The sequence below is a fragment of the Gossypium hirsutum genome, chromosome D05 (assembly GCF_007990345.1).
Source record: "Gossypium hirsutum isolate 1008001.06 chromosome D05, Gossypium_hirsutum_v2.1, whole genome shotgun sequence".
Lineage (NCBI taxonomy): Eukaryota > Viridiplantae > Streptophyta > Magnoliopsida > Malvales > Malvaceae > Gossypium > Gossypium hirsutum.
Window position 1 is genome coordinate 30285790 of NC_053441.1, and position 25924 is coordinate 30311713.

At 31.1% G+C, this 25924-nt stretch overlaps 2 protein-coding genes and 1 non-coding gene across 5 annotated transcripts; 1 reads left to right on the top strand and 2 right to left on the bottom strand.

Annotated features, from left to right (window-relative positions):
• Nucleotides 1-1627: 1627 nt before the first annotated feature.
• LOC107904192 (protein ZINC INDUCED FACILITATOR-LIKE 1) lies at nucleotides 1628-7762 on the top strand. 3 transcript variants are annotated; one of them, XM_041094652.1, is made up of 19 exons: nucleotides 1628-1674; nucleotides 1758-1880; nucleotides 2370-2610; nucleotides 2850-2890; nucleotides 3207-3267; nucleotides 3370-3472; nucleotides 3567-3669; nucleotides 3763-3816; nucleotides 3901-3963; nucleotides 4418-4467; nucleotides 4585-4660; nucleotides 4912-5127; nucleotides 5241-5328; nucleotides 5930-6015; nucleotides 6119-6226; nucleotides 6549-6593; nucleotides 6680-6768; nucleotides 6898-6941; nucleotides 7392-7762. In XM_041094652.1, exons 3-19 carry the CDS (start codon nucleotides 2466-2468, stop codon nucleotides 7481-7483), a joined length of 1464 nt encoding a protein of 487 aa, XP_040950586.1. In that variant the 5' UTR covers nucleotides 1628-1674; nucleotides 1758-1880; nucleotides 2370-2465; the 3' UTR covers nucleotides 7484-7762. The 3 variants fall into 3 exon arrangements, with proteins under 3 accessions (XP_040950586.1, XP_016685966.1, XP_016685967.1); XM_016830477.2 differs by lacking the exon at nucleotides 1628-1674 and having other exon boundaries at nucleotides 1742-1880; XM_016830478.2 differs by lacking the exons at nucleotides 1628-1674; nucleotides 1758-1880 and adding an exon at nucleotides 1899-2271.
• A 15793-nt stretch (nucleotides 7763-23555) lies between these two features.
• On the bottom strand, nucleotides 23556-24202 carry LOC107904194 (uncharacterized). The gene has a single exon (XM_016830481.2). The coding sequence runs from the start codon at nucleotides 24109-24111 to the stop codon at nucleotides 23635-23637; it is 477 nt and encodes a 158-aa protein (XP_016685970.1). The 5' UTR covers nucleotides 24112-24202; the 3' UTR covers nucleotides 23556-23634.
• A 70-nt stretch (nucleotides 24203-24272) lies between these two features.
• On the bottom strand, nucleotides 24273-24346 carry TRNAR-UCG (transfer RNA arginine (anticodon UCG)). The gene has a single exon. It is a non-coding gene; the product is annotated as a tRNA-Arg (tRNA).
• Nucleotides 24347-25924: the final 1578 nt, after the last annotated feature.

The window sequence follows — 25924 nt, forward strand, 5'->3', positions numbered from 1 at the left end:
AATTTAATATTTTCTTCATAAAAACGATTAAAAAATCATAAAAAATAAAAAAAATAAAATTAATATAAACTTACTAAAATTATAAAAAAATTATAAATATTATAAAATATAAAAATATATAATAAGTTATAAAAAATTTATTAGAATTCTTAAAAGTAACCAAAAAGTAAAAAAAATTAAAATTATTAAAATTATATAAACTTATAAAAATTATAAAAAATCATAAAAACTTGAGCTAGACCAATTAGCCCAAAATTAGCAAGGGTACCGGTCTGGGGAAAGTCATTAGACCAGTTGACTTGGAAATTGGGCGGTTAAACTAAATTTTCATTTTTTAAAATATTTTTATCAAACCAAAATTTCATTATTCAACTATTAGCATATGTCTAAATGAAATATACTAAACAAGATTTTAAGAAACTGGACTAATAGTCAAACCGATTAGGTTGTTGGTTTGCCAATTCGATTGATTCGTCCAAATAAGTTAAATAAAACATGAAAACATGAAAAATATTGAAAAATAAAAAAAAATGGTTCAACCATCAAGTTCTCAGGTAAATCGGTCTAATGACTTTCTTTGGGCAGATACCCTTGCCGATTTCGGTCTAATGACTTTCATTTTGTAATTTGTAATAATTTTAATATTTTTTTGTAATTTTTCAGATTTTTTTCTTTTGATTTTTAAATAAAATTTAAGATTTTTAAATATTTTGATGAGAAACATATTAGATTAAACTAAGAGCTGCCATATGTCACCATTTGATTGATTCGTTAATTTATTTGAGGGGTCAGTATGGTCAATGGGGGAAGTCGTTAATGGAGGGGTTTAATTGATTATTTTAGTGAACTATAGGAGCTTAATTGGATGCGAATTTAATACATGAGCTTAATTGATTTTTTTTTCTATTTTAAGGGATTTTTGAAATATAAGCCTAGTTTTTTGTTGACATAATGATAAATTTAGCCTCAACATATCTTTTGTCAATTTAGTTCTTATTTCTTTTTTGAATTAAATTTGACCATTAACATTTAAAAAAGAGTCAAATTATTTTTTAAAAAGCCTATTTTGTATATAAATGCTTATTATTGTATTTATATTTAAAATATATAATTTTATATTTTTATAAATAATATAAATTAATAAATGCTAAAGTTTGTTTAAAATTCAAATTTGTAATTTATTGTTTTTTTTATAAAATCAAAATTTATGAAACACAAGAAGTAAATATAAAAATTCTTAATTATAAATTAAAACTTTTGATAATAAAAGTTATTTCCAATGATAATGTCATTCGTCCTAATTAGCTCCATTAACAATGTTTCAAAATAAAATCATATTAAAAAGTGGTGAACCATTTCGTCCAATAAATCCGGAAGATCAAAACCTTAATCTAATTGGAAGTATACAAATTGTAGACGAAAGCCGAGAGCCACAAATTGGAAATTTTTTACTGACCGGAAAGGCATAAGTATGGAAGTATTAGAATAACTAGCAAGTTGGTGTAAGATTGAAAACAACAAATCCTTGTCCGTTTTCGTGATTTTGTAGTCTTGCAAATCAATGCACGTAACTTGCCATATCTCTGTCTCAAACCCGTTCATACGTTTCTTTTCTTGTCTTTACACATTTTAAGGAGACCCGTTTGAATTACCTCGCTGGCATGATTTTGCCTGGTAATTTCTCGAAAAGCCACCTTTCCTGCATCTAATTATTGTCCATATATATACGATGTATATACATGCTGTCGTCTTTGTAGGTTTGACGTGTGCAATGATGTGTCTGTTAGACGATTTGGTTTAATGATTGCGCTTTTAAAACCGGAACCCGAAACTCTTCTTCCATATCTTCAATTTGTTTTTGCAGATATAATTTTTCCAGGGTAAGTTCCTTTTGGATAGATGGCTCTGGTTTGATGTGTGCTTTTGTTTTTTTTCTTTATTCTTCTCCACCCATTTGAACATGAACCCCGATGAATATATTCGTAGAGAAAACACATTGATGATATTGGTGGAAGTGTTGTTATCTTGCAATAGTTACTTAAATCTTGGATTATTATGTTTGGTTTTACGTGTTATTCTTGCCTAAATTCGGAATTTGTCATGCCATTGGAGCTTTTGTCTCTGCCTATGCGTCATAGGCATGTAGACATGTCAGCCATAGTGAATCGGATACTTAATTAAGCTCTTCTTTTCATGTGTATTCTGCACCGCTTTTATTCTTAAACGAGATTTGATAGAGAGCACATGGTTTTTAACATACTGCAATTTTAGGTTTTTATTCTGTCGTTTTCATATATATATATATATATATTTTATATTCTTTTGTTATCTTTGTTTTGATTGATTGCTTTTCATTGATGAAATTTAAGGGCTTGGATAGCTGGATATCAAAGAGGAAGAAAAAAAGAGTTTATTGAGCTTGAATATAGGTATCTAGTCCTTCACTTCAGCTCAAAGAACCAAGTATGGCTGCAGAGTATAGAGAGCCCCTGTTAAAGAAGAAGCACTATAAGAACTGCCCTGGATGTAAGGTTGATGAAATGAAGGAATTGGAGCAAGGCCTCCCAATTCGGCCACTGCTTTCCATATGGATTATTGTTTTATGCACTGGTAAGGACAACCTATGTTGTTCGGGACTCGGATTTGAAAGTCGGATACGGGTGTGTCTGACATTGATATGATCAATTTTTCTTTAAAAGTTTGTATGAAAGATTTTCTGGAAGTCATATCTTCGTATTCATGTCGGACACAGCAACATAAGTTTTAAGGGGATTTTATGTAGAATGCCTCTTTCATTGATTTCCTTTTATCTTTATTGGTCCTAATTTCCTACTGTAAAATGTTTCCAGCTCTGCCGATATCATCTCTCTTTCCTTTCCTATACTTCATGGTAAGTTTGGATAATTTCTTCTTTATGACCTTTTATCTTTTTGCAAGTTTATGTAAGCAAAAAGTTAATGATTGTGCACTAAGTTAAACCCAGTTCAAGAGTGGAAGTGTCCAATACAGTTATGTATCCAAATGGGTATGGTTAGATTTTTTAAAGTTTCTCAGTGTAGTTGGAGGGTTCATAGAAGTCATATCCCTGTACCCATGTATGAATCAAGAGTGTCAGAGACGTATACTTCAAGAAAAATGAAAGCAGGTTTACTTAAGTTAATGTGTTGCTTACTGTAGTAGTTTTCCTTTCATTCTTCTGTTTTCAGATAAGGGACTTTCATATTGCTGAAAGAGAGGAAGATATTGGCTCCTATGCTGGTTATGTGGGTGAGCTTATGTTCACTGCTTTCTCTTCATTGTTGCATTCGTTTTTTTCTTTTGTTTTCAATCAAACATATGATCCTAACACAATGCTCAATATCTTTGAAGGATCTGCATTTATGCTTGGAAGAGCTTTAACATCCGTATCATGGGGAATATTTGCCGATCGTTATGGTCGAAAGCCTGTAATAATTATGGGAACTACTTCAGTGTTAGTGAAACTTCTATCATAGTTCATACTTCTAGTTGACGTTTCTAAAGTAATGGTGGAAATTTTCTTAATTTTCATTGAAAATGCATCTCAGGGTTATTTTCAACACCCTTTTTGGCCTTAGTGTAAATTTTTGGATGGCTGTAATTACAAGATTTCTTCTTGGAAGTTTGAATGGCTTACTTGGACCAATAAAGGTTCGTTCGCATTCAGCACGAAATGGTTCAAACCCAAATTTCATTGCATTTGTTTCTCGATAACTATTTGACTACTTCCCTCACAACCTCCAGGCATATGCAGTCGAAATTTTTCGAGACGAATACCAAGCATTAGGCCTATCAACCGTAAGCTTTTATTGACTTTTTACATGCTTTGGTAGCATGAACTTTTGCTTCTGCATCAATTTAAGAAGTATTACTCGATCTCAGGTTAGCACAGCTTGGGGCATAGGATTGATCATTGGCCCTGCTCTGGGAGGTTTTCTAGCTCAGGTACTTCCATTTAAGGCTTCAAATACAGTGTAGACCATTTATTAAATTCTATAAATGATCTTTTATAATCTATATTACTCGGACTTGAGTGTTACTGTTGGATATGGAAATGTGACCGACACGGTTATGTTCAACTTTTTCAATGATTTTCATAATCATATATATCCCCATACTTATATCTGGATTTACGTTGGATACAGATGTGAGTTGGAGCAACATATTCTATAATTACGTCATCATGGTATTAGTCCATAGCATCTTTAACTTCAACTCACAGTTCAGAAGCCAAGATTGTAATCATGTTAAAACTGAGAAAAAAAATAGTTTTATGCTTAATCTAAAATTTTTGAAACTTTTTATGGAAAATTGTGTCTATACAACTAGTTTTTCACCTGATTTTGATATACGTTCCCCTGCACTTCAAAGTATTCATTTTCTAAATTTTATGATTCAGCCAGCTGAGAAGTATCCAAATCTCTTTTCCAGAGATTCATTGTTTGGAAGGTAAGTGAATGAACATATTCTGCTTTATCTCCTACACTGTAAGATTTTAGAACTTTTCACGTTCTGTATTAGTACTAACTCTATATTGTTTAAATATGATGATATTCATTGTTGCAGATTTCCATATTTCTTACCATGCTTGGCCATATCAATTTTTGCCTTGGCAGTAACCATTGCTACCTGCTGGCTTCCGGTACGTATTCATTCGGTTTAGTCCCTAATTTCCATCAAACCTATGCCCCAAAACATTTCTGGATATGAGTACGAGGATGTAATCCTCTAAGCAACCTCCAAATATTGAGGGGAAAAAATGAACATACAACCATGAGTTATTTGGATCTTTATTTGTAAGAAAAATATTTGCTTGTTCTTGTAATGGCTTGATATGGTTGGCAGTTTACTCCATTGCAGATTCTTAAAAAAAAAAATCTCCTTTTATTGCAGGAAACACTTCATAAACACAATGACAATGATCAATCATCTGATGATTCATACGATGCTTTGGAAGCTGCATCTAATGAATCTAACACAAAAGATATAACAGAAAAGGATGAAGGAAGAGAATCGACTTCTAAGCAAAGCCTCCTAAAGAATTGGCCTTTAATGTCATCTATCATCGTCTATTGTGTTTTCTCCCTTCATGATATGGCCTACACAGAGGTACTGATCATATTTAACTTAGATTCATACGAGCTTGTCGAAAACTTCATGGTTCCATAAGCTATAATAATCAATCTAATCAAAATTTGTTGCGACTCATCTTCATGCTGCAGATATTTTCTCTATGGGCTGTTAGCCCTAGGAAGTATGGAGGCTTGAGTTATTCGACGGAGCAAGTCGGGGAAGTTCTTGCAGTCTCAGGTGTTAATATTGATCATATTAATGTTCCGCATGTTTAAGATCATCGTAATACATTTTTCGGATGTCGCTCTAACTCTCCATTTCTATTTAAGTACCCGACGCTTATGCACACTTGTGTATGAGGATATGATCCTCCAAAGACTCTCCAAATAGGTTGAAATCCTGGAAAAAAAATTGAACATTCCCGTGTCCGAAACAGACCTATGTCCAACACTCACATCCAAGTCTAAGCAATAAAGCTTTTTCCCGCAACTGTATTCTCTTCACTTCATATAAGCTGCCATGTCTTGGCAAAATAAAAGTATAAACTTCTGCAATCACAACTATAACTCCATTATTCAATTTGTTAAGCGGTGTTATTCCACATCCATTAAGTTCATATATTGTGTCTTCGTGCTTAGGTTTGGAGTCTCCACCAATTACGAGTCGTTCATTAAATTCCATAAAATCTATGATTATATATTTTATATCAAGAAAATGGAATTAATATACTTAGTAAATATGGATAGCTGAAAGAGTTTTGAGATTATCGTGTCCGAGCAAAACATGTGCTTCCTATGGAGTAAAGTTTTAAATTGATCAATTCTTCAATTTATCTTAGGTTTCAGCCTTCTTGTCTTTCAAATGTCCCTATATCCATTTGTAGAGAGGCTTCTTGGACCTGTAATGGTGTCTCGGATTGGAAGTGTAAGTCTCCAAAACCTCGTTACATTTATCGTATTTCCCTGTTTTATCTATTTGTTAGTTTATAATAATTTTTTTTCCTGGTTACATGATTTCCTACTTGCAGATCTTAGCCATACCTCTCTTGCAAAGTTATCCTTGGATAGCCATGTTATCTGGCTTCACTCTTACCTTGGTGATAAACTGTGCATCAGTCCTCAAGAATGTTCTATCAGTAAGTGAAATATTGAGAGGCATTTATATCAATGTATATATATGTTGAAAATAGGAATTCTTTTTCCTTGTCCATTAACTTGAGTATTTACATGGATATATATACACAACTATGTTGAACTACTTAAAGGAAATACAATCTTCACAATAAATAGAATAAATAAATACAAGTCTGTCAATAGTCAATGGTTAACAACAAATATATAACTCGTTTTTAGAAATGATCATTTAACTGTTAGACTTCACTGGTGCTTTAAATTTCTTCAGAACTTGTATTTTTGGACTTATATGACTTCTAATTATAAAGTTTTCGACACAACTAGGTATCGGTCATAACCGGATTATTCATTCTGCAAAATCGAGCTGTGGTAAGTCTTCACTCTGGATTATTCTTTCTTCTAATTATAGAACTAGAATCCACCTCTTCTTAATACGATTAAATCTGGGAAAACAGGACCAGCACCAAAGAGGAGCTGCTAATGGCATTGCCATGACTGGAATGTCTCTTTTCAAAGCAGTTGGCCCTGCAGGAGGTGGTGCATTGTAAGTTCCTCTAGATTTTATCCCTTGCTGCTAGTAGGCCAGTATTCACCATTTTTCGATCATGTTGAATGTTTTCTTTTTGTTTCGATTTCTATAATAATCAAATCTCATAATCTTTTTTTTTCACAGGTTTTCTTGGTCGGAAAAGCGTCTAGACGCTTCATTTCTGCCAGGTATGCTAAATCAACTAAGTTTCACTATGAAATTTCGGGGAAGGCTTGGTTAGAATAGAATCGAAGCATGTTGTGAACTTTTACCATATCTTTGGAAACTTTCATCGTTAGGTCCGTATCAGTCCGCACGTCTATAATTTAAGAGTGTTGATCAAAGTGAAAGTGACCTTCAAGCATTTCAACTTAGACTTGATTAATAACGAATGCTGACATCAATAAGTTGAAGATTTTCTTGATCATGTCTTGAAACAAGGATATTCTAGGGGGAATGGATAGTCTAGGTAGCAAGAAAGCAGTAGGGTCTTTAAACCCCATGCTCGGTTCACGCACCGTAGGTTGTAGCGCATGGCTTTACTATTGCTTGTTTCCATGAATGTGTTTATAGCATAAGCAGGTTTACATTGTATAGATACAAGAATTTAGAATCTAATTATTGTTATTTGATTACAGGTACTCAGATGGTATTTTTCGTCTTGAATATAGTTGAGGCAGTTGGATTTTTGTTGACATTCGAACCATTTCTAGCTCAACGTAGGCAATAAAACAAGGGATCCCAATGGTTGGGATAATGATATTTTATTTTATTTCAAGAATGCAAAAAAGAAGAGAATACTCCAAAGGCTTAAATCTTGGTCAACAAAGTATCCAGATACCAGCTGTCACTCGGGTTCTTAATTCTTTTTGAATATTCATGTACGACACTATGTTAAATATAGGTATGAAAATAACAGCCCCCCCAAAAATGAACACACCTATGTCAAGTCAAGGCATATTTGTATCGTGTACTTACCACTGAATCTGAATAACGTAGCTTATAAGTATATTCATTCTTGTCTAATGATGATATCTAGTCATTTATTGCTCCCAACAAGGTTTTGGCAAAATGTGATTGCTTTTAATATAAAGACTGTTTAGCAGTTTTTGATGTATGCTTCTGCTTTGATATTTATTCTGCTCTATTAGAAAATTGCCAATGCAACCAAAGTCATGGTTTTTTTTTTTTTTTATCAACAACGTGAAAACATGACTTAATTACCATTCACTTAGAGTCTTAGACATAACAACATGGTTTAACAAAAAATAATATCCAAAATTTGAACAATATCCAAAGGTACTACTCTGCATGTTACCTAAGAATCTGTATGTGCAACTTACATAAAGCATTAAACTTACAAAATGTCAAGCCTTGTTTTGAAGCACATCAAGCAACCAAGTAGGCTTATGTTCTTTAGCATATACCTCATCCTTTTGATTCATAGGAGTGCACATCATCCCTATAATACATCATATGCAACATGCTGATACACAATCATTAGCACCAAACAACCTATCTAATGCATCAACCTTATTAACACCCAATTCACTACATATCTCAAACCATCACAGCCACCAACTCTTCATCACAAGTCAGTAAAGCACACTAGAAATCATCCACATCCCATAACAACTAGGAGTAAAGCAGGCGGTCTTAAACCAAAGATCTATATGGCCACATCATCTCAAATGAAATTTCTATTCATGAAGCAATGAAATATCCAGCTTGCCGCGTCTGATTTGGTTCAGTTTTCAGCTTCTTCTTTTTTTTTTATAGCTTTTGAATATTAATTAACAAAGTTTCATAAATATTTTTAAATAATAAATTTTCAAGTAAATAAAAAATAACTTTTATATGATTTAAAAATAATTGTATAGAATTTTTAAGTTATTTTTATTATTTTAAATATAAAATATTTATTTAATATTATAATAAATTAAATTAATTATAAAGTAAATAAATATAAAATTTGGTCGATTTCAAATAATCATAGTTTTTTTTAATATATATTTCATAAATTATACAAACACATTAGTTCAGATTAGTCTTTTAATTTTTCGATTTTTCTTATTCAACCAAGCATGGTAAAAAACTGGCACGATCCTACAACCTCTCCCTCAAAGTAATTAGGGTTCAAAATTAAGAAAAATCTTGATGGCTCAATTGTTATAAGACTAGGCTAGTGGCAAAAGGATACACTCAATTGGCTATGATTTTTATGAGAATTTCAGTGCTATAGAAAGAGAAGGTACCACTAAAATAATCCTAGCTGTTACAGTATTGAATGGATGAACATTAAGGCAAGTTGTTGTCATCAATGGTTTTTTGAATGGTTCATTATCAAAAGAAAATTTCACGAGTCAACCTCCAAGGTTCGATGTTGAAACATTTGATGGTCAACAACTAGATTATAGGCTTCACGAGGCATTTGTGGCCTTATACAGGCACCAAGGGCCGGCCGGTTTGAAAGGCTAAAGACTTATCTCACATCATAGCTCAAATTTACATCTTTCCAAGTCTATACATTCACGTTGTAAGGATCACTCCACACTCCAAGATATAGGTTATGGTGTATGTGGTTGATATAATTGAGATTGGGGATTCTAACATTGAGATTAACAATTTAGTTCAACAACTAAATGGTGAGTTTTTCTTAAAGACTAGGTTAGTCTGAATTCCTTTTCCTGGTGTGGAGGTTCAACACATGGCAACACCTATATTTCTCAATCAAAGAACACATATCATGGACTTGTTAATTAAAGCCTCTATACATGAAGTACATCATGTTCCTATTTTTATAGTGGGTGCAGAATAAATGCTTGCATCACATGGTAAATCTTTAGAAGATATCCAATAATACCAAAGAGTGGTAGGTATTAGCCCATAACGTGATCATGCTTTAACTCATCTATAATATTTTTATTTTTCATATTGGTAATTTTTGATTTGAATAATTTTAATTTGGTTGTTTTTTATTTGAATAATTCTCCTTTTATCTAGATTCCTTTAGCATATGATTACATCAAACACGTATATAAACAATTTAAATAAAATCATCTCAATCTTTCTTCTTTTATTAAAACTCTTTATGGTAATTAGAGCCCTTCACTCATCACCCATTGCCTCTAATGTGATTATCATCAACATTGCAACGAAAGCTTTGACTATTTGTTCCATCATATGTCGGAACAACAGTTGAAATAATAAGTTGGGACTGTCAAAGGTTGCGAGATTGTTGACATATTTGATTGTGTATAATTATATTTAGTCCATATATAAAATGTTTTTATGCAACAAATGAGTCGGTGGTTGGTGATAATGAAAACCAAGTCCATGTGAGGACTCTTAGATCATTTGAGTGGCTTACTTAAGGGAGGAGAATAGTTTGTCTTTTCTAAGATTTCTATCCTTATCTTGATTAAAGTATTTGAAGCTACTGGAAGATTTGCTTTGAATAGAATTTATGAGGTAATTATTAAAGATAATTAAGTGATAAATTCAACTTTTAAATGATAGTTTAAAGTCTACCAAAACATTATTGAAGGGACTCTTGAAGAAGCTTATAAATAGGCAACATTGTCGACTTGCAAAATATAGTTTTTGGAGTGCTTATTTCGATAGTTACTTTGTGCTTTTATTGATAAATTTGTTTGACACTTTAAAGGTTTTATTGGAGAAATTTTTTATGATTTATATGTGAGGATATTTTGGGGTGAGCAATTGTAATAATTGAGTTCATTATTGGGGCTACAGTTATCCATTACAGGTAGATTGTGTTTAAGCTAATAGATGATCCAAAACAATTGTTAAATAATGTTATTTGTTAAGTAAGGTTTCATGTAGTAGAATTGTTGATCTGAGCTACATTAACAAATATTGTTTATTATTTCTCTCTTTACTTTGCACTTTTCATTAATTTGTTGATAAGCAATTTGTTCCAACTCATTATTCCACTCTCTGTTCCAACTGAAGTTAGGACAATAACTTGGGATAACGACAAACCAAGGCTTTTCAATTGGTATCAGAGTGGGATTTAGACACATGTGAAGGAAATTCTAAGTTTGGTTTGTCATCATGCTGAAGGTAGTTTAATTACCGAACCCCTTTATTACTCAATTCGAAAAACTATGCATATTGGAAGGCTCATATAAGTATTTTTATCATGTCTATTAATAAAGTAGCTTGGGAAGCTATTGAAAATAAGTGGACTTGACCAATTGCTATTGCCATTGATGGTACCACACGAAAAAAGCTTATCATTTCTCCATTCTTAATTTTTGCACAAAGTTATATAGTGGCCCATCACAATTGGATATACTAGAATAATGAGTATAGATGAATAAAACACTAAGTAGGTTTCTAAGAAAGAGAGGTGGTGTACATGACATTCTTAAGTACCAAGTCTTTCCTAGCTAGAGTCGTTCCTAAACATACACTTGCACAACATCATAATTATTTCTAGCAACTAGTTATTGATTTACCACACACAAAATAATTTTCCCTTTTTTTCTTCTTTTCTGAAATTTTGTTTTGGGCCCGTAACCAATCCAAATATATATATATATTCATAATAAATCATGTTTAAAAATAAATTCAACTCACACTCACACTCACACTCTCACATATATATATATATAAGCATACAATTCAAAGTAAGTTTAAAAATAAATAAATTAAACTTGTATACTCATTCAAATATGATAACATGACAAACAAGATTTTATCATCATAATTAAAAATTTAATACAACTTTAAATAAAACTCAAGTTAAACTTAATGTTCAATTTAATATCTTATTATTAAAAACTTAATATGTTAACTTGGGTTTGGCCCGACCCATATTAAGATAAAAATAATATTAACCAAGTCCAAAGTAAATTCACATTATTACTATATTAGGAATTTCACTTTATTAATTCTAATTTAAAACCCACTAATTTTTCAATAATAATAAATTAATCCATGCAAGATAAAATAATGGACTGATGCTTCATTCAAACAATTTATCATAGACACAACATCCTTTAAATGCGATCAATTTTTTTTTTTCAAAATTAAATCAATTCTAGCAATTTGGAAATATCTAGGTCTCACCATTTTTTTTTATACAATCAACTGTATTTATAATAGTCTCATTTGTCTATCAAGATTTTGCATGTTATAGAGAGGTGAATGTTATACCTCTATAATAGTATGTTGTTATAGAGAGATAATTGTTGCAAGCCTACCATAGAATTCATATTTAGAGTTTTCATCAAACAAAGAAATTGAGAATTATGTTCAAAAAGAAAGAAAGTAAGAATCAAATCAATAAAATTAAAAGATGTATAATAGGTGTATACATTATTGCTTTTATGCATTTTTTATTTTACATTCTTTCACATGATTAATTATAAAGTTCATAAATCTAACAAGCTCAATTAATTAGTATGAGTCATCAAATTTAATTAATTAATTTATCATGCGTTATTAAATTCAAGTAATCAATTTATAAGTTTTTGATGTTCTAAATTCACAGTAGAATACATTCTTTCACACGATTAATTATAAAGTTCATAAATATAACAACCTTAATTAATCGGTACGAGTTACAAAATTAAATTAATATATCTATAATGAGTTATTCAATTTAAGTAATTCATTTATAAGTTTATGATGTTCCAAACTCATAGTAATATTTAATTAGGGAAGTTAATAGTTTATTGAATTTATATCTTTAATTTCACTCATTCAAACTTATTTTCATTTAATAAAATATGATTAATAGATTTTTTCATGTAAAAATTAAACATTCTATTGAGACAATATTTTTATTAAGATTGTTTTTATTTAATAAATTATAGTTAATAGGTCTACTTACATGAAATAACTATAATTTACTTAAAATTTTAAACAATATACTCTTATATAGAGCTAATTTAATAAAGAATGTATGTTGGAAAAAAAAATCCAATTCGGAAACGGTTTTCTTGCACAGCGAAAAATAAAAAATTTAAAAACCGAGTCTGCTTGTGATATTTATAACAATAAACCCTTTCCGAAACCGCACATGTGTTTTCGGCTAGATGAATCCTTGTCGTTCCTCACTTTCAACCGAACGGCCTTCTCCACTATTATTGTACCATGAAATACTTCGAGTGTGAGCTCAAACTATCCGAATCAAATATAGAACCAGAAATAGTTTTCTTAACTTTAAGTGTGAAAATGAAAATCTCTTCTCAATAGAAACCGACGGAATTATTATTTCAGAAAATATATTTAATATTCAGAGAATAAAACTCTCACTATTTTTGAGCAGAGTAATAATATCTTAAAAGTTGTGTAAATAGCCGTAACAACTCGATTTTCAGTGGTGTTAAAAATAAAGGTTCGAGGCCACCAAATCCGACGAGTAAGCTCGTAAATATTATTATTTAATATTTACGAGTCAAATATGGTTTTAAAAAGATTTTGGAATTGGTAATTTATTTCTTATAATGAACTATTAGGTTCGAGTGATAAAACCCAGGTTCGAGTGGTTTTAGAAAATGAGGTATCAGGACCTCGTTTCTATAAACCAAGCCGTAAATATTTTTATAAATATTTACAGAGTGTCATTAAGGTAGATTAAAGTTTCGTTGAAAAATTTTAATGCTTTGATAGTTAAATAATTAAAAAGGACTAAATTGAAAAAGGTGCAAGACTTGCTAATTATAATAATTAAGTAATTAAATGGCATGAGTAATAAATAAAGAAGGACCTAAATAGCAATTATGCCTAAATGAAAAGTTGAGGCGGCATATGAAAGAAAAAATTAATAAAATAAAGCCATTAATGACAAAATTATAATTAAATTGAAATTAAAGTAAAATAAATGTGAAATTAAAAAGTTTCTAGGCATTTCTTCTCCCAATTTCAGTTCAAACAGACAGGGGAGAGAGCTAAAGCTGGTTTTTAATATTTTGTCATCATGTGAGTTCAATTTTTGCCGTAATTTTTATGTTTTTGAGATTGTTACGATTAGGTCCAACTAAACCTTACCTTTGTTTTTGATTTTGTTAAAGATTTTGAATGTTTCCATTGATGAATCTATATGGTTTTTTATGCTAAATGATGAATTTGAGATATTATTTGTTAATTAAAAGTATTTTGTTAAGTGATTTTGATGAATTTTTCGATTAAGGATTAATTTATTAAATTAGTAAAAATACAAGGATTTGTTGTGAAATTATTGAAAAAATCGGCTGTATTAAATGCCATGAATATTTGGATAGCTTGGATTTGTATTAAAAATGGTTAATTTACATGTTTTGGGTTCATGGTTTAAATTGAATAAAAGTAAAACTTTAAGGGCAATTTTATAAAAATGTCAAAATGACCAAATTGCATGAAATGAATTTTTTTTCGTCTAAATTAATATATTGAATGAAATTATTAATTTAGATCAAGATCGGGTGGAAAATTGTGGAAAATGGAAAAATACCAAAATTCCCCTAAACTTTGGTATTTCTGCAATTTAGCCAGGTAAGTTCGTGTAACTAAATTGTATATTTATATGATTGAATGAAATGTTGTGTGTGTGATTTGTACAATTGCCATGTATATGAAATTAACCACACATTCGACAATGTCCGACAAATATTAAGTCCCGTTTGAATAGATGAAATTTCGATGGATACAGGGTTCCCGAATTGGTTGTGGTCCTGCATATGTTGCAGACACACCACAGCTCAAAAGAGCGTCCCATTATTAGCCCTCTCGATCTTCCTGTTATATGGTTCTTGCGAACTTCTCGTTAATAGCTCTTCGGAGCATCTCGATCGGGTGTGATCCTGCATGTGTTGTGCACACACCGCAGCTCTTATGAGCATCCCAATATATGGCTCTTCGTGACCTTCCCGATTAAAGGATTTTTGTGAGCTTTATGATTAATGGCTCTTCGGAGCTTCTCGAAATTGGCTCGCTTGAACTTCTTGATATAAGGCTATCTAGAGCTTCCTGATTAATGGCTCTTCGAAGCTACCCGTTATTGGTTCATATGAGCTTTCTAATTATGGCTCTTATGAGCTTCCCGTTATACAGCCCGGATAACTTTCCTGTTATACAGCTCACATGAGCTTCCTATTATATGGCTTGAGAGAGAGCTTCCCGTTTATGTGCTCGTATGAGCATTCCCGAATATGAATTAACGAATTACAATTTTGTACACTTCATGTGTACTACCCATGTATCCATCGAATAAGGAATAATTCAACGGGCAAAGTTCTTATATGAGATAATCTGAATTCGAGACGAATTATTACGGAAATAAATTTGAAATATATGAATATGATTTATACATGTTATATGGACACGTAATGTGGAAAGTATATGTATATGGAAATTTTATTATTATTGAGTTCATACATGTTTCTTGATATTTATAAGAAATACATGGAAATGATGATATATGATATATTGATATAATGTAATGAATGATATATGTTTATTTAGAAACAGTAAGATAATGATATATATCGCAATATGTACATATATGAATATTTTTGATATGACGATACAAGGAAATTATGTAAGTTGAGACGGGTAATAAACTCAAGTGTGACATGTCGAGAAAATAAATTTATCAATGTTGAATTTATATGAAATATGTGCAAGTACGCTAACAAGTGTTGTTGTTTGATACTTAGGCAAGTGTCAAGCTATTGATTGGTTGGTAATATGCTTATTTATATGATGCATTAAAAGGGTAAGTACTCAAGTGAAAATATGCTAGTGCTCATGAAAGAGTGGTAAGGTTTAAGTTATACAATTTCTTTTGAAATAACTTATCAGGTGATTAATTTGAAAAATGCTATATTTAAATGCATTAGCTTGTGGCTATGGTTGAATGGTATGTTTATGAGTGGTATGTTATGCATATGGAATGAGTGTGGAAAGTAAAAAAATGCAAATGAAAATAAAGAAATTTGGAAAAGTTAAAGTTGTTTAAAATCCTACTATGTATAAGTGATGCTGTGGATTTATTTACCTTGTGAGTTATTGAATATAACTTCACGAGTATTGCAGTATCAATATTGGATTATTCTTGATATGTATAAATTTCATATTTGAAATGTAATGATATGATTAAAGTTTATACGAGCTTACTAAGCATTCATTGCTTACGTAGTTGTTTTCCTTTACTTTCCAGATAGCAGAAGCTCGATCAGGTTGGAAGCTTGTCGGAGATATATCACACTATCCATCATTTCTATTGGTACTTTCGGATGTTTTGATTTTGGTTATAATGGCATGTATAGGTAATTTGGTTAATGTTGGCCTATATGTATTTTGTTGAGATTAGCCACTTATTTGGCTTGTGTTTTAGCACATTTTGATTTGTGCATATTTGTCTTATATGGTTGATGTGTGGTTTGGTTTATGGTTGTATGGTGAAAGGTAAAATGTTAGCTAAATGTGCATTTTATACATGTGATTTGGAATGTGATGAATTTATCATGAATCGGTACTTTAATATGTAAGGTATATATATATCTAAATATGTTAGTATTTGAAATACATTTTGGCACCAAATGGTATGTTTTGGTAGGTAAGTAACTTGGTTTGAAATAAAGCAAATTAGCTTGGTAAACCTTGGGTACAAAAATGCATATAAGTTAGTTATACATATAAATATATTGAATGCATGAATACACTTATTTTGGCTTGTTTTGGATGCCTAATTACGGCTTGTTGATATACGTAATGTTGATTGTAGGTTGACACCAAATTGGGTGAGAAGTATAGCTTGTAAAATAGCCTATTTTAGTTCACACGGGCAGAGACACGGGCGTGTGTCTCTTGACCATGTAAGTCACACGATCTGGTTACATGGCCGTGTGACCCCTATAGTGTTGAAAATATTAAATGCTTTCAAAAAATTTATAAGTTTCTGATTTAGTCCCGATTTATTTCTAATGTGTATTTTGGGCCTCAAGGGCTCGTATTGTAATGACCTAAATTCAATGTTATCGGAACAGTGGTTTCGAAGCCACAAATCTGATTTAAAGATAAATTTATTTTAATATTTTTTGCATGAATATTGATATGATAGAAAATCGTATGAAAATATAGATATAAGAATTTTACTGATTTAGTGGTTAGTTAGAAAAAGAAATTATTGAAGAAATTGAGTAAAACCAAGGTATCGAGACCTCGATCTCATAAAACCGAGTCAAAAATATTTTTATAAATATTTATGAAATGTTAGTAATATGGTGTTAAAATTTCGTTAGAAAATTTCTACGTTTGAGTAGTTAATTAAGTAAAAAGGACTAAATTGAAAAGGGTGTAAAGTTACTAGAGAGATTAAATAGCTCAATTGTTAAATGAGGAGGGAAATAAATTGAGATAAGCCCAAAAGGAGATATTTTGGGTGGCATAAGCTGAGAAAAATCCGGAGAATTGGTGAAATAAGGGTAAAATAGGAAAATAACAAATTTTACTAACATAAAAATATGACCAAATTGGAATATCTAGAATTCTCTTCATATTTTCTTCATTATCATCAGCCAAAAAACGTCCTAGGGGTTTATTCAGGCTGGTACTTCATAATTTTTGCACCAAGTGAGTTAATCCTTGCATTTTTCTTGTAATTTTTGTGTTACTAAGACTTTTACAACTAGGTCCTATTACTAAATTCATTAGTTTTTTATTTTATGAATGAAATCGAAAGTTTCTATGAATATGTGCTGGAATTTTATGATGAAATAGCATGAAATTGAAGTTTTAATTTGTTTATGAGATGATTTTATTAGGTAATTTCAATAGAAATTGATTTGTAGGACTTAATTGTGAAAAAGTTTGGAATTAAAGTCTAGTGCTAAAATTCTGATTTCCAAAGGTTATAAAGTAGTTTAAAGTCATAGAATAAAGTATTTATTGAGAAAAATCAGCTCAATTGAGAGGTTAATTGAGCAGGGATGAAATTATCATTTATTGAAAGCTTAAGGGAAAAATGGTAATTAACATCATGCACTAAAACAGTTTTCGACAGCAGCAGTAGGTTAACTTTGAAAAATCACCAAAAATTGTAGAAATTTAATTAGAGGATAAATAAAATATAAAATTAAAGCTTGTTGAGTCTAGTTTCTCATAAAAGAAACAGTGTAAGCAATGGAATTGTGAATCATGAGATATATTAGGTTTTGTGAGACAAGGTCAGAATGATTTCGGGTTCCCCTATTCTGACTTTGGAAAATCATAAAAAATTGGAGAAAAATAATTATGGGCTTAAATTCATATTTTTAGAATCCTTAATGAGTCTATTTTCAAAAGAAATAAACAATAATATCATCCGAATTCTGTACAATGAGATAATTAATTTTTAGTGAAGAGGGGTTGGAATTGTCAAAAAGTGAAATAGGGGAAACTTTAAAGAATAAACTGTAGTTATTGGCCATACAAAAAATTCTAAAAATTTTATGGTAAGAATATATGTGAGTCTAGTTTTGGGGAAATTAACGAATCTTAATTTGGAGTTCCGTAGCTCAAGGTATAAATAATTTAGTGACTATGACTCAATGAGACAGCTTTGAATGCATTATAAATAATAATGGAATTATAGAGAATGTTACATATGAACATGAAATGTATTAGATTAATGATTAAATTTATTTATTTAGATCTAGAAAATTCAAATACAAGCTAGATTGAGGAAAAGAAAAAGTTCGGGATTAGTAGATTTTTATTTACGAACAAGTATCGAGGTAGGTTCGTGTAACTTGAATTATATTCTTAAATGCTTGAAATGTTTGCTATTAATGTGAATATGATTTGAATGTTCATTGAATGAAAATTGATGAAACATTGATATATTTGAGAAAAAGGGGAAGAAATCTCGGTTGAATGGAAGGAAAATTCGATGGATATCTGAAAAGAAATTGATAGTACAAAGGATGTAGCCTGGACGGGTGATCCTATCCTGATATAGCCCTCCCGAATAATATGTGGAAAATGGATTTAGCCCGGACGGGTAATCCGAATTAGGGTCTGAATTTAGCCTGGACTGGTAATTCAGATCCAAGCTCATTAGAGTAATTGTCATTGTAAGGGATTTAGCCTTGACAGGTAATCCCGACAATACTCTATGAGTTTATATTACAGGGGATTTAGCCTGGACTAGTAATCCCGCTGTAAGGATGAGGTTCACGGGAGTGTACTCTCTGAAATGGAAATGTGCGCACATGAATATGAATTGACGGATCCGAATTTGTACACTAAAATTGTACCTCTGAAAATCCATCGAATTTTCGAGAAATTCAACGAGATAAATATGGAAAAATAACAATGAAATGAAAATCATGGTATTGATGAGCTCATCAATCATGGTATATATATTATTGATACATGGAAATTATTGAACTAACTTGAATGTTGAGTTTGTGCATGATAGGGGAATAATGTATTGAATGGATATATGAATGTTTATTGCATTGTATTGAAAATATTAGGTAAGTATAATTCTTGTTACATGAGCTTACTAAGCACAAAGTGTTTACCCTGTTTCGTTTTCCCCTGTGTTGTAGTGTTAAGAGCTCGGAGGTCGGATTTGGTCCGAGACGCATCACACTATCAACCTCAAGATCTCAGTGTATTAAGAAACTTTATTTTGAAAATCAGTGGCATGTATAAGCTAGTAAAGTAAATGTTAACGTCAAATGAATGTATGGTTAGCCATTGGTATGGCTAACAAATTTTGGTTTTGGTATGTGATGAGGTTATCTTATGAATACGTTAAATATATCTTGAAAATATGTTGAAATGGATTGTTTGTGTTGGATTGGTCTCGGTTTAAAATTGCAGGGAAGATTAGATATTTGTACAGGGGTTATATAGAGTTCAAAAAAAAGTTTGGGATTTTGTAAAAAATTTATTCGGTAAAATCTGGTAATGCCTCATACCCCATTTCGGCGACGAATACGGGTAGGGGGTATTACACGTATAAGGGACAATATATTTAATTATGATTGGTTTCTGACATGTATATTATGTGATGTGAAATATTTGAAATTTCTGTCTATTTGTTCTGTAAACTTCGGTAATACTCTGTAATCCTGTTTCAGTTACGGACTCGGGTTAGGGGTGTTACAATAGCCCTATTGGTGCCATCTATTTATACGAGATGAAGTAAAATCCTTATTGAATTGTAGAAGTTTATTTCAACGAGAAAAACAAACTCCTAGTCTAACTAGAAGTATAAGGGTGACAACCATAGTTAAATAAATTAAAGTTTGTTGCCCCTCTCATTAAACATGAGGGCTTTTGGACCTTTCCCATGTTAGATATAATTACAAGTACTTTTTAGACTTTCAACTCAGTACTTAATAATTCGATCCAACCTGATATTTATTTTTTTATTTTCCAAAATAAACATCTCAATTAATTCCAATTAAATAATCTCTTAACCGAATTCTAATTCCATTAAAATCATGATGCCTTTATTGTAAAAGAATCTGAGAAAATATATTTAATATTTCTACATTCAACGGTTCACTATGACCAAATGATTTATTTTCATTTTCGAAAATTATTTTATTCGAAAAACATATATTTATTTCTAGGTCATTTTCATTTGCATTTTGGAGAAAACCACATTCATTTTCAAATGATTCTATTTCTCCATTTTCATTTTCATTATGGAGAAAACCATAATCATTTCCAAATGTTTCCCATTTCTCCATTTTCACAATTTCTATCCATTTTTTTTCATTTGATTTAACATGCAATTCATTTATAGTTTCAACGAGCTAGTGGGGGACCGATTGGACATATGCGATTGATGCTCAAATGATTTATAATTAAGTTCTAGTTTTTCTCCTATTAATTATAAACTCATTTAGTCACGGAGTTATTCCACTATAGTATCGTAACTGAGTTCTCCCCCAACGGCATACCATTACAAAAGAAACTCAATCAGTACTCGTCCAATGACCTTGTCATAAGTGTGTTACCCTCATAGGATATTTTTAATCTCTTTGGGATAATATCCATTCTCCCAATATGATCGTATTTTATCTCATGGTAACAATTACATCTTCTTTTATGAGAAATCAAATACTATAAAATAGTAATCAAGTCATTCATCACAAAGACGAATGACTCGTGGTCAGATTTACTTTTCATCAACCATGTAATGGCAATGAGAGAATATCATTTACTCATGTCTCGAGCTATGAATTCCACTGTTGTGAATGACGCTACATACTGTAGAAGTTGTATACCCAATGCACCAGCTTTTAATTCCTTATCTATTTGAACTCAAGCTTTTACTTATATCAAAGTATATGAGTCAAGCATAAGTAGTCCATAATTCGCTCAAAATTTAGGTATGCTACACTATGAACGTTATAAGTAAATAAATCCATAAATAGATTTAGTATCTATTCTTCTTGGGTCCTGCCAATGTATTGTCAGTCCAGTCAGCTACATCTATGTCTCTATCTTCTAAGAGTCCTTTGCTCTGATGCTTAAGATAAAGCACCTTCCCGATTGAACTTGATAGACAACATATTAGTCTTTCAATCGGTTTACTTATTTTCGATTAGACTAAGGACATGTTTATGTTCGTTTACTAATATAAGTTGTCTTTTTGTATTACGATTTGACCACGCAATATCGCTTAGTATTAGTTTAAACATTAGACAACCAGTGAGGGTTAAAGCTAAAATATATAAAAAAAATTGATTCTATTAGAAACTTGGTTGTTATAGTGAAATATTATTATAGCGGGTGGTTGTTATAGAGAGGGCTGACTATACATAGTATTGATGCATAAGAATCTCGAGCAATAAGAATATCGATAACATTGGGATACGGGTAGCAAGATGATAGTAGCAGCAGACACATGGTATGTTTCATGGGCAATGTGACATAGGTAGCATCACGACAATAATGGTAACAATGGCCATGGGCATCATCAGTGCAGACAACATCCAAGTACAAAAATATTCTTAAAATTGTTGGAAAATATTCACCAAGTCAATGAACCAATAATACGAGTTCAATAGCTTGAGGCATGTTAGACATTCTTTAAGGATATTTCGTCAGATAGCGTATCCCCCAGGATTCAACAAGCTCTTTCGCTATAAAATGTGAACAATAATTAACAATCAATCACAATAGAAAATATTCAGTAAACTCAAAAAGAGGAGAGGAAGAGCGAGAGGAGAATGAAAGATTTTTAAGGTGTATCTAGAGTAAATGTAGGTCATGATATATATAGGACCTTTATTGGCCTAAAAATAATAAAAATAAGTGGATTTGACTTAGCCAAAAATTGTTTAAAACGTTTAACTAATCTGGACTTGACTAAATGTAGCTTCGTTAAAAAACAAAAGGGTTCAATTGTATATTACAATGGTTTTTTAAGACCAACGTGCAAGTTCACCTTTTCAACTTGGTTATTGTTAATCCAATAAAGTGTAATGACTTATGAATAAGAATTTCAAAATTTTCTTGAAGAACATGAAATTTTATTATTTTGAAATATCTTAATTTTTCAACGTAAACTTCAACTTGAACTCGTGAAGTAATTGTTTAAAATAATACAAAAATATCCTCATATGAATATACTAAAAATCCTATCTTACACTTATGCGTGTGAAAATCACGGATGCCTATTTAAAAGTAACATATAACAAACAATGAAACGTATAGTTTGAAACTAGTTAATCATAATAACACATGAAATATGTACGATGTTAAAATTTTAAAAATAGATTAACTTATGAGTAAAATGAATTTAAACACATAAATACATCACATAAACAATACTAAATGCACTACAATTATTTATCATAGTTTTTGTCATCAATTATGAATTAGTGTCGAGTTGACTCATGATACAAACTCAGTAAACGTTATTAATATATACAATTGAAAGAGATAATAAATTGTGCATATTAAAATAAAAATGTATAAAATACATCAAAATGAAACTTTAGTTAAGTAGTAAATTTAATGTTTTAATAATCCAATTAATGTGAGTTCAAATCCTACTATATATATATTTTAATTGTTTTTTAAAAATAACAAGATTTAAATGCCCTCAAATAATAGAATATTTTTTAATTATAAAATAACATTTTCATAATTTCCTCATCGAGTTGGTGACCTGACTGAAGGTGACACCAACTCCGTTAGAAGCTTAATAAATAATATAAATAAAAAACCAAAAGAATTAATCATTTGTAACAAATACTTTTATTGGATAAAAGCTACCTAATTCAACTAATGTTGGTAAACTAAAAAATTAAATGCGAAAAAAAGTAAGTGTTAGAAAAATAAGTATGGAAGGATTAAGTGTTGAATTTAAGTTAGTAAATATGTTTATATATCATTTAAAATTAAATAATGAATATAATTAAATTGTTTGATAAAGAATACAATAATCTTAAATAAAATAAAAAACAATTAAATTTATTCGTAATAAATAAGTCTCAATCTACTTATCTAATATCTTTGTGTTGATTGAATTTTTTCAATATTTTATCAAATAGGAAGTAAGTATATCAAAATTAATTTTTGTGAAGTTAAAATAACATTGAATAGCCAATCATACTACAAATTTAATGACAAACTTACATGAATTTCAACCTGATTGGCATAAAATTTAAATCTCCATCCTTATGTTTGTAAACACTTTCCTCTTCCCCATTTGTAATGTAAAAATCATTTATATATTAAATTTGACTCAATTAAATAATATATAGTATTAATATCCAAGAAAAAAAACCAATATCTCAAAATTTTGTTTTTGTTTTTCTTTCCCTTCCTTTTGATAAACTCAAGTGAAAATTTTTTAATTAAAAAGAACTAGGAAGAATTCAGAATTAATATACAAACCAAATACAAAGTTCATCAAAGCAGAGTAATTAGAATGAAAAGAAGAAGAGCAGCAATGAAAGAGTACTTAAGAGCAGCTAAAAGAATAGCCCCTGAGATCAAAAACAACTGCCACAAAACCTGAACACTGGCCCACGTTAGCAGACCCGTCAATCCAAGGGCTACGATGTTATCAGGATCTGGGTCCAACAAGTCACCCAACCTGAAATTAAACATCGACCGTCGTTCATTCCTCGATTCCCCTCCGTCATTCCCGTTGAAGGACCCCTCCGGTGGAACCTTTGATTGTTTTTCTTCTCCTTGTGGTTTCTTGTTGGGTTGTTTGGTTAAGTCATCCTTGTTCCCGTTTTGAGCAAAGAGAAATGAGCGTGAAGGACGTTTTGGGATATGGATTTGGGGTTTCAGAAATACAGGAGCATATTTGAAATTAAAATATAGATTTGGAGAAGTTGACGGGATTTGGGGATGTATACAAGAGACCAACCCTAACATTTCCTCCCCCCTTTTCTTTTTCTTAGATTTTCCCTGGTTTTCTTGGGAGAAATAGAAACGAAGGTAAATTATGTAATTATAAAAAAAAAAACACACACACACACATAAACAAAAAGACAAAAGTATCCTCGAAGGGCAAAAGAAGATCAGACAAAAACACTCGACCACAGTGGGAGTCGAACCCACGACCTTTTGATCCGAAGTCAAACGCGCTAATCCACTGCGCTATGCGGTCAGATTGAAATATGGTGGGGCAAATAACCAAAAAAGGCCGGTTTTTTCCAAAATTTACCGAAATGGGCCGGTTTTTTAATTATTTACCGGAATGGGCCATTTTCCGCGAAATCGCATCCACGTCAGCGCGATGTCAGGGTACGTGCAGGAAATCGCATCCACGTCAGCGCGATTTGCTGACATGGAAGGAAATCACTCCCTCTAGGACGCGATTTGCTGACGTGGCATGAACAGTGTTATTTTAGCTTGGAAAACTTTGAAAGGCCATAACTTTTGGCTCGGTTGTCCGTTTGAGACGAATTTTTTTTTGATTTCGAATAAATTTTCGAGATCTACGCGCTGGCAAACTGCCAAAGGTGGTTTGCTGAAGTTTTCATCGAAAAAGATCCTTTTTTGCCCCTAAATTTTGATTTTTTCAGTTTAAAATTGAATTTTGAAACATTCAAATCGTTATTTTCCTCATTTATTTGAAGTAAATACCGGATATTTTTTTACAGAATTGTCTTATATCATCCTGTTATAGGTATAAGTCAGCTCATTCCACTTTTGAGAAGTTCCCTAAAATTTTCCATTTTATTCAATTTAGTCCCTAAAACCTAAATAGTCATATTTTCAAATATAAGCTTCGTTTTTCAATTCAAATTCAATTTCATCCTTCCATAACATTCAAATATTCTTAAATACAAAAATTTCGTGCTAATTTTGAAATAATTACACTTTAGTCCCTATACTCGTAACTAACAAATTATACTTTACAAATTAGTCACTATTCATATCTAAGAAGTTTTCCAGCGCGTAGATCTCGAAAAGTTATTCGAAATCAAAAAAATTTTTGTCTCAATCGGACAACCGAGCCAAAAGTTATGGCCTTTCAAAGTTTTCAAAGCTAAAAACACATTGTTCATGCCACGTCAACAAATCGCATCCTAGAGGGCGCGATTTCCTTCCACGTCAGCAAATCGCTCTGACGTGGACGCGATTTCCTACGCGTACCCTGACATTGCGCTGACGTGGACGCGATTTCGCGGAAAATGGCCCATTCCGATAAATAATTAAAAAACCGGCCCATTTAGGTAAATTTTGAAAAAAAACCGGCCTTTTTTGGTTATTTGCCCAATATGGTGAACATAATAGGATACCAATCTTTAAAGTTGAAAATTTCCCAATAACTCGACTATTTTTTGTTTTAAATTTAACACTTTTTTGTGTCCGGTTTGTATTTATTGAGATTCAAAATAAATATTTTTTTAAAAAAAATCGAAAGAATTAAAGGGTAAGGAATTAAGCCATATAAGTCCGAAGTAATTAGCTGAATCAAAATGACTTAAGGATAATTGGGTTAGTTAATTAAGGCTTTGAGGAAAGTCCAATCCTGAAACTATTATTATAAGCCCAAAGCCATATGACTTATAGTAATTAGCCAACATTTTCTTTGTAGGCCATTCATGAAAGGATCAGCTTAAGCATGATTGAAAAAGTTGTGTTATAGTCTACTCAACCATTATGCTAAAACACTTGTGTTTAACTCTTCAATAGTTATTAGTTCAGGTTTGACTGTCGCACCATTTCTACCGGTTAA

Bases quoted from the DNA above. Each gene is read 5' to 3' on its own strand.
- LOC107904192 (XM_041094652.1), top strand. From the start codon at position 2,466: ATGGCTGCAGAGTATAGAGAGCCCCTGTTAAAGAAGAAGCACTATAAG. The intron at 3,964-4,417 runs GTACTTCCATTT...TTTATGATTCAG, and splicing joins TGGGAGGTTTTCTAGCTCAG to CCAGCTGAGAAGTATCCAAA. The intron at 6,942-7,391 runs GTATGCTAAATC...ATTTGATTACAG, and splicing joins AGACGCTTCATTTCTGCCAG to GTACTCAGATGGTATTTTTC.
- LOC107904194 (XM_016830481.2), bottom strand. From the start codon at position 24,111: ATGTTAGGGTTGGTCTCTTGTATACATCCCCAAATCCCGTCAACTTCT.